General features: G+C 44.4%; 1 protein-coding gene across 4 annotated transcripts in view; it reads left to right on the plus strand.

Moving 5' to 3' along the window:
- DOCK11 (dedicator of cytokinesis 11) overlaps nt 1-6,941 on the plus strand; it is a 144,138-nt gene extending 137,197 nt beyond the window's left edge. For 3 of the 4 annotated variants that reach the window (XM_077922587.1, XM_028714181.2, XM_077922588.1), the window contains 2 exons: nt 652-790; nt 6,455-6,941. In XM_077922587.1, the coding sequence (XP_077778713.1) occupies nt 652-790; nt 6,455-6,574 (259 nt within the window). In that variant the 3' untranslated portion in view covers nt 6,575-6,941. Of the gene's footprint in view, nt 1-651; nt 791-6,324; nt 6,338-6,454 lie in introns of all 4 variants that reach the window. The other variant, XM_077922589.1, reaches the window with a different exon arrangement.
- The last annotated feature ends 2,343 nt before the right edge of the window (nt 6,942-9,284 follow it).

Below are 9,284 nucleotides of genomic sequence, written 5' to 3' on the forward strand. Positions count from 1 at the left end.
AGACATTTCAGTCACACAACTCAGAATTATTATCATTATAATTTAATAATAATAATAGTTACATTTGTAAGTCGCTCTATATGAAAGAAAAAGTCTCAAAGCCACCTAACAAAATAAAATACAATAAATAGTAGCAATTTAAAAACAGAAAAAAATTAAGCAGTGGACAATACAAAATACATAAAATGCTCATCCAAAACCATATTAAGAGCTGATTACTGATTTTAACTTTTTACATGGTTTTTATTGTGTAGTTTTATATTATAATTGTGGCAAACCACTTTTTTAATATAAATAGCAATATATAAATATTTTTATAAAATAATAAGGGCAAATCCTACCCACTTAAAGACTGACAGCAATGGTGCCAGGTTTATCATGTATGCTCTTTTATTGTAGCATTAGATGTCTCCTTGTGGGGCATTACAAAAGACAGGATATAAATGTTTTAAGAATATGACCCATATTCCTTTGCCTAGAGAAAGGTACAGTACTAGAAAAGGTTGTTATCCAGGTCTTCATCAGTCACCTGCGCACTAGGCCGTCTTAGTATCGCAAGTGCCAAAGTCAATGCACACGCCTATTTGTTTTGCAGCTCCACTGCTTACATGAGTCAGCCGAGGTCCCATAAATTCTGTTTTCTCTCAACAGGAAGTTTATTCAGGCCTGTGGAATTGCCCTTGAGCTCAACGAGCGCCTAATCAAGGAGGACCAGGCAGAATACCATGAAGAGCTGAAGTCCAACTTCAGGGACATGGTGAAAGAGCTTTCAGACATCATCCACGAACAGGTAGAGAGTCCAGGCTGGCAGCTCTGAAAGTAAATGTACACAGAGCCTCTCCCAGCCAAGGCATCAAGATATGTGGCTATTGATTTTCATTATTATGATGATTATTACGCTGATGATTAACAAGAATCCTTATACTTATACTATCAGTCTCCTTGGCACCTTGGCAACATTAACAAGTCCCTGTTCCACAAAATTAATATATGAAATATACAGTTGGGAAACAACAGAGGGAGAAAAAAGAGGAGCGAGAATGTGAGCAAATGCCATTTACACAAGTTTATTAAGCTTGGTTAAAGCTGTAATCTAGGGAAAGGGTCAAAGGTTCCTTGGATTGTCATTGTGTAGCAAAAGTCAATACCAGGTTTGAGCGGGTCCTGGGCACCCTAATCTCTGTTGCTGCCCCTCCTTATGTCAGTGGGCCCTGGTCAGTGGGCAGGAGTCCAGCCGATGGCTCTAGCCATCATTTTAAATTACCATAATCCCCTAGAATGTTGATGCCACATCAGCGTTGTGGGAAACTTAAAATGACAGCTTGATCCAGCTACCTGGCACTGCTCATAGTGCAGGACCAGGCCTTTGAAAAGAAAAGAAAAAAGAAAAGAAACCACAGGAGAGTCCTAAGCCATGGACCCTGGCAAAGTGTGACAGCTGGCCGGTGCTGATGCCAACACTGAGCAGCTGTGATGCCAACACTAGGCCGATTTTTTAATGGGGTGTGCTTGTGTAAATTGGATATCCTTTCAGGATCAGAGCAGCACAGCAATCATCATCACCATCCATACTCTGCAATGTGGTAATCTAGAATCTGCAGTTAGAATAAAACAGTGCACACAAACAGTGACTGAAGGTTATGATGATGTGACCTCCAACATGCCCTGTTGAGGCAGTTGTTAGGGCTGGGCTGAAATGTCTCCCCCTGACTTTGGCCTCTCCAGTTTCACTCCCCACATTCACAGGAGGCATTATGCTGCGGGGATGAAATATGGGGGTCTAGGAACAGCACCTCATCATCATGTAGTGCCTTTATTGGGGGGGGGGGTTTACAGACATCACCAGCCAAGTGAAATGCAAAATGACAATGAGAAAAAGGTATGCTCAGAGGGTGATTTTAGGACAACTGCGCACAGTGGCGTAGCGTGGGAGGTGCAGGGGGGGCCGGCTGCACCGGGCGCAACATCTGGGGGGGGTGCTCACACTCGCAGCTCTCTGCCCCTAGGGCAGAGGGGGCGCAAATTACTTGCCTTGCCCCGGGTGCTGACAACCCACGCTACGCCACTGACTGTGCACATAGTGTACCTCCTTGCTGAATTTTGGCTCAACTTTGGATCTGACATGCTTGGTTCCTCTGCTGTTTGAAAGCTGAGAGTTCTTCAGAGAAAGCAAACCATGATAGGAATCACAGCAAAACAAAATGAAAAACGGGCACCCACATTCAGTAAATAGCTGGAGGCTGGACAGGAGTGCAGAACTGGGGTACATGTTTGGCATGTGAACACCAGCCACTGTCAATTTGGGGCCCTGGCCTTTCTTCTGGCCTGCTTGACTGACAGTCAGCTTTCACTTTCTCCCCTTCCCCCTCCCCTGAAATCCCTGAAGAGGGCCAGCCTGCCTGCCTGCCTGGGAATCTATAACGCTGCCCTTCTGTACATAGCCTCCAGGGCACATTATAAACAAAATTAAAACAATGCAAATTGGCTTCTCAGTACTGAAAGTGTTTAGAGGTTGAACATATCTCCAGAGACACACTGTGATAACGCACCCACAATTCCCTCCCAGTTTTCTGCTGTTTTATTTGCATGTGGATGACGGAACGGCTTCTGCATTCCGTTAATATTCAAATAGGGAAAACAAACTTCTAAAAAAGATCTCTCAAGTAATGGGGTCATTAGGAGTCAGTTTGGAACAGGCTGTCATTTTTGATGCACTCCAGATTGTTATTCAAAAAAGCTTCCCATAGTTTGCCTGTCTTGGGTGTTTGGTGGGTGGGGGAAACTGCAGATGATCTGATGCAGCCTATCCTAGTAGTTACATACTTAAAGAGGATGCTCAAGAAGCTTCAAAGATCCACAAAGTTCTTTTGAACACTAAGGAACAACATTTAGAGAAACTGAAAAAGCTAACAGCATTTGGGCAAATAGCCAATTGCAGTTTTAAGTCTTAAAAATGAAGGTGGTTGTGATGGGTGCTGTACAGAGCATATCCCCTGTGCAGATCCAACGCAAGATCCCAAACGAACTTTAAGAAAGCAAGTATACTTCTATTCCTCCTCCTGGATTTGAAAAGTTTGGAAATCGTGTGAGCAGTGTCTGCTTCAAGCTCCAAACCAAAAGTGCTGGATTTTCTTGCTTCCAGCATTCACAGACTGTGTAACATTCAGCATGGAAGATCTCCTACCCTCCTAGAGTTGATGGGGAGTTGGTGTCCCTCCAGATATTGTAGGGTTCATGCGAGTTGAAAGACCCACCATCTCTGAAGGCCACAGTCTTCTCATTTATACCCTATAAGCCTCTCTCGTTCTGTTCCCCTAATACAAATCATCCACTCAGGTATTTCCCAAACCCCACTCAGGTCTTACTTTGATTTAAAACAAAAAACCCAAATCCTGCAAAGCCCAGATTTGAACATCTGTTGTCATTTAGGAGAACTCTTGAACCACACTTGCAAAACAGGAAGTGGGGCTGCACATTCTTGGAGCAGGCTGTGACTCCAAGACAGGGTTATAGAAAAAGCCACACAATGACTTACCAGAAATAAAGGTTTGGGGCTTTAAAAATTCAGTCAGTTGGGTGGCTCTTAGTTACCCCGAAGTTTCTTAAAACTATACTTGGTTTTTAAAATTATTAGTAGGGTAGGGAAAACCCCTCAAGAGGTCACCTACTGGCAAAAACACAATGACTAGGTCTAGGGTACAAGTCTTGCACCGTTTTGGACAGGTTCCTTGATTTGGCAATCAAGCCCAGCAGATGGGTGACCACACTGTGTCTCAACTTGAAAGATGTGGCATTCTGAAGAAAAGCAGGGAGTCCACCATTTGCCCTCACCACTGCTGGTGTGGTGTGGGGCCGGTTGCTCTTTTACTGCTCTGAACTTTGGACTGGTGTTCTTTTGTACAACACGTCTCAGCATATCTGGAACGTTGTCACCAGAAGCCAGCAGGAGTGCGGCAGATAGAGCAGCTTTCCCCAACCTGATGTCCTCCTGATGCTTTAGACTACAATGCCCATCTGCCCCAGCCAGCATGGCCCACAGTCAGGGATTATGATGATTAGAGTTGCAGTTCAAAGCATTTGAAAGGCACCAGGATGGAGAGAGATGGGTGAGCATGTTGGACTAGGACGAGGGAGACCCAGGGTCAGATCTCTTATTTGGCCACAAAGCTCACAGGGTGAGCTTGGGCCAGTCATAATCTTCCAGCCCAGCCCACCATGCAGGGCTGCTGTGCGGCCAAAACTGGGCAGAGGGGGAGCCATGTACTTTGCTCTGTCCTTTGAGGAAAGATGAGGGAGAACCATAAAGGAATGATAAATATCACAACAGCAGCAGCACTGGTAGCATATCCAGTGGAAATATAACTCTCTACCAGAAAGTCTAGCTTCCTTAATCTCTGGTTGCACTGCTTCTGTACTCTGTAAAGAAATGCCAGACTGTTCTTTTCCTCAACTACAGCAAATCTTGACATGAACCAGAGCACTAAAGAATATTTCTGGTATTTTTGATTAATGGAAGTGTGTTGAACAGGAAAGTTAATGGCTCACAATATTAACACCCAGGTAACTTAAAGAGTAAGCTCCACTTATCCCAGTTGACCTGTTTATTAAGCATTTGTCCTGATTTGTTTGAAGGGAGATCAGACAACGTTGATTATTTATTGAGCATTCATTCTATGTTTGCAGAGAAGTTAGATGACATTTATGTCCAGTGCGTTTCCCCTGCTCCTCACTTTCCTTATTGCAGAAAGTCTGCGAGACCTCTCAATCTACTATAACTGTGTGATTAGAATTTGCCACGTACTATTCATTTCCACCTAAAAACAGCAAATAGCTGGATATGCCCCACTTTTAAAAAGGTATCCCAGTTTTTAATTAGTTGATTCAAGATGTGAATAATTTGTTATGCCCACTACAGAGGGGAAAGATAATTTAAATCAAAAAGGATATATTTTATTTGCCTTTTCTTCTCTTCCATCAGGTTGTTAATATTAGAAGGTTCCTTCTAACTTCTGTTCTTCATGTATCTGTTATTCTAAAAGGCCAAAATTTCACTTCTCTTCCTCTGCTAGTTGTAAGGGTTAGTAGGGACACACAGTGCTTGCCCTACAGGGGGGGCAGAGAGCCCCCCTTAAATGACTTTTTTTTGGGAGGCCAATAGTTAGCAAAAATTGGCCAGGAGGAGGTGGTCTCCCTCTACCTCCCCTACACCATCTTGAACACTAGTAAGACAGGAGGTGCTTGGTTAAGACTGGGTGGGGAACATGTGGTCTTTCAGATGTTGTTAAACTCCAAACTCCCATCAGCCCACATGGCTAATGGTCAGAAATGGTGGGAGTTTTATTTCAGCAACATCTGGAGGGCCACAGATTATGCGCCCCTGGGGCTATGAACTATCTTATACATAGCTACTCCTGACAGACAGAAAAGGAATTAGTGACTTTGTAGACACGAGTAGACATTTTCTGTTTCCATGCCATTCCTACCTGTGGCTATGCCCATGCATGGATGCCAAACTCAGCAGTCTGACAGGGAAATATTTCAGGGGGCTGAGTGTGGGTGTCAGTACTGGGTTTGTGTTTGCTTTGATCTGCCCTGCAGACCTCTTTGCTTTTAACCAGGAGTCCAAGTACCACACTTGGATAAGGCATTCCAAAATGGCTCCCAGAGATGATCTAGCCTGCCATGAATCTTTGAAACAGGGTGCGATAGAAACTTGTGAAGAATAATGGCACTGAACGTGATCCAATTTGGTTGTGGGGCGTCTTCCTACACAGAACCTCATTGGAAACAATGCAAGCAGAAAGTTCTAGATTCAGCCTCCGGTGTCTCCTGCTGAAACAGGAAGAGACTCCTGTCTGAAACCCTGGAGAGCCACTTGCATGCAATGCAGACACTTCTGAGCTAATGAATCAATGGTCTGACTCAGTAGAAGGGAATTCCTTTGTTACTAAATAAAAGAAAGTGGTTTTTACCACTTCCAGAGCAATTTCTAGGTTCTGGAATGCTGCATTGACCCTTTAGGTGTGACCCTGTACAATTCTAAGGTAGAATTCAGCAAGAACCCAAACCTAATTATTAGGAAACTCCTTCTAATTTTGAGAACTAGAAGTGGAACAAGCTATTTAGAGCACTTATGGGATTTTCTTTGTTGGAAGCTTTCAGGAGAATTAATAATGTCTTAATCTTACAAGTATTTGATCAGATGATCTTCTGAACCCCTTCTAGCTCTGGGGTTATTTTGAGAGCATAGTAGACATCATTGCTAAATAACTTCTCTTTCCTATTCTCGTTTGTTTTCTTTTAATGCTGCCTTTGCAATAACAGCTTTGAAGACCAGGTTGGGTAACACCATTCTACATTTCCTTTTGTGTTGTTGTTGAAACAATTTTTGTTGCTGTTAGGAACAGATAAGGTTTTTGCTTAATTTGCTAACTCAGCTTTGGGGTTTTTTTAGATGTACCAAGAAGATACCATTCAGTCCTCATGGATGCACAACACCTTACATGTGTTCTGTGCAATAAGTGGAACTTCAGGCAATGGCTATGGCTCACTTAGATCTACGTTCGACGTTTAAAAAGAAACTTGGAAGTGACTCTTGACATTCTACAGATCTTTCTCAGGAATACTTGGGACTGTTGCCTGAAAGATGTTAACCTCCAGACACGTGAACAAAATGGTCTCAATATTTTTCTTTGTTTAAGCAGAATCAACTGGCTTTCAAACAGGGTACTTGCTTAATTCAGAGACTGTGAAAGTGCCTCTATGATATGCTTTCCTTCTTGTATCTTTTGTTGTTGTTGTTGTTGCATTCTTAAAACCTATGGAATACACCAAAAGGCATTTATCAAATCACCTTGTACTGAAAAGAATGAACTTGAATACGGTACCATGTAAAGTTGTACAATGGAATATAATAAAATGTAAAACTGCTTTGTAAATAAGGTGGTTGTGTGAACATGTCTTTTGTGCTCAATATAAAAAGCAGAAGCCAGAAAGAATGCCCTGCAGCCTCTATGTCAAAACACAGGTATTTTACAGAGAGAGAGTGTAAGGTTGGGGAACCTTTTTCAGCCTGAGGGTCACATTCCCTTCTGGGCACCCATTTGGGGGCTACACGCCAGGGGTGGGCAGAGCCAGAGGTTGAAAGAGACTGAATTAATTAATGTATATTTTTCCTTTGCACAGCGGGCCAGGTTCTACAATAAATTCTCTCACCTGTTTTTCTATCCAAAACCCAGGTGAGCCAGAGTCAGCAATGAGAGTTCAAAGTGCCATCTAGCCAAGCAAAGACAGTGAAGTAAGATATGAAGCAGGGACAGTGATGAGGGGTGACTGAAGATGGGGTTGGGCCACATGGAGGTCCATGACCTGGGCTGCATTTGGACCTCAGGTTGTTGGCATTCTTCTGTCGAGAGACAATGGAGTGTGCCTCTGGGTGTGGAATCAAAATGCTGCCTTAGCAGCACCAAAGTGACCTCCCTGGGGCAGTGGCAGAGCTTCATGCTCCGGCACCAGGGGGGTGTGGCAGAGAGCAGGCGGGGGCGGGGCTGGCGTGTGTCCTGGGGGCATGGTGCGTTGCCTGCAGGGGCGTGGCACCCAGTGTGGGTGGGGAGGCAGCCGTGATGGCACCCCACCGGGATCACGCTGCTGGTGGTGGTGTGCTCCCCCACACTCCTCTTCCTCCACCAGTGCCCTGGGGTACAAGCCTAGGCAGTGTGCATGGAGGTCCTGGGCTCATCTTTTGGATGTAGTCCAAAACAAAGCAGATTAATTAGTTAGGCACCCACTTGGCTGCAGGAGTTGCTGGAAGGAGGCCTACAAGGCACCATCCAACTGTTGAAGGAGCTCCTCTCTGGATTGTAGAGTTCACTCCTTAGCCATTTCTTCTCCTGAAGATATCCCACAAGGCAATAGAGATTTAGGATCAGAATTTTCCTCCTTCTAGATGAGCTACTTCCCAGGCTGATGAGCTCCATCAGCACCTCACTTCCCTCTACAGCATGTGCAGCAGCCACCTTCTTGACCATTGGACCCACAATTGATCTTGTGCATTTAATACACCGGAGCCTGTCTTCACATGCAGGGGAAGTCCATAATTCACAGAGGGTTTGAGATCCGTTGGCTACCCTTGCCTAGTTTAGCTGGCCAGTCGAAGCCATTTATGGTGGGTGGCCACATCCTGGCAACTTTTAGGAGCCACAGGTGAGAGCTGAGTTCAGAGTGGGGACCAAAGGTGACAAACAACCCCAGAAGGAAATGTCCCCCATCAGAGGTACTACCCCTCCCTTAAGGTACTCCATCTCATACTCCCTCAAGAAAGGTAAAAAAGTCTCATTTAAGATTCTCAGACTTGCTTGCTTTTACTCATTCTGCACTGTTTGACTTCTGCTGACTGTGGAGGAATGACAAAGAAATAACCAGTGCACTGACTCAACTTACCCTGCAGCTGCTGGAAGATGGGGCTGACCTGTATTTAGAACTCCCTAAGTAACATAGGCTGCCGCCTACTCTCTCCTCTGTTCCCTTTGAATTATTTAAACCCAGGCCAAAAACGAAAAGCCCTATAGTCAAACCCTGTAGCTTTAGTTTTCCCTGGCTTTGGAAAGGTTTTAGTCATTTTGTCATGTTTACTGGGAGCTGACTCATGCAAGCTTTACGCATTCTTGCACAACAGTGTGACAAGCACAACGGTGTGACAGAGAGGGAAGTGCTGAGGGGATCCTACTCCTTTTCTCCTTTGACTGGGCATGTGGGCCTGAGAATTTCTTCTTGTGAGCATGGAGGAGTTCCTGTTTAATATAGGCATGATAAGGTGTCACATCTTCAGGGGGAGAAAGTGGGAGAGAAATGGAAAGGAAGGAACACAGCAGACGCATATAAGATCTCCAGAAAAGCTGTCAATTGTTTCAGCAATGCCCACCTCCCACCCCAGCCAGATCATTTGTACTTCAGCTTTTGGCAAAGCTTCCTTCTCCTTACATGAACAATGCCTTATGAACAGCTTGAAACTTGAGGGCAGGGGACAAAAATATGACTTTCTAGTTCACTGTATGAATAAATGAAGTTGCCTTATCTTGCACCAAAGCACATCCCAGTGCATCCTTGTCGCATGGGCACTTGCTCTCTAAGGCATCAGGCAGATAAAGGTCTTGTCAGTCTTGTTGCTGCAGAGTGACCCTTTAACTAGAGTACATAGAATCATAGAAGTGTAGAGTTGAAAGTGGCCACAATGATAATCTAGTCCAACCCGCAGGAATATTTTGCCTAATCTGGGGCTCGAACCC

The sequence above is a fragment of the Podarcis muralis genome, chromosome Z (genome assembly GCF_964188315.1).
Source record: "Podarcis muralis chromosome Z, rPodMur119.hap1.1, whole genome shotgun sequence".
Lineage (NCBI taxonomy): Eukaryota > Metazoa > Chordata > Lepidosauria > Squamata > Lacertidae > Podarcis > Podarcis muralis.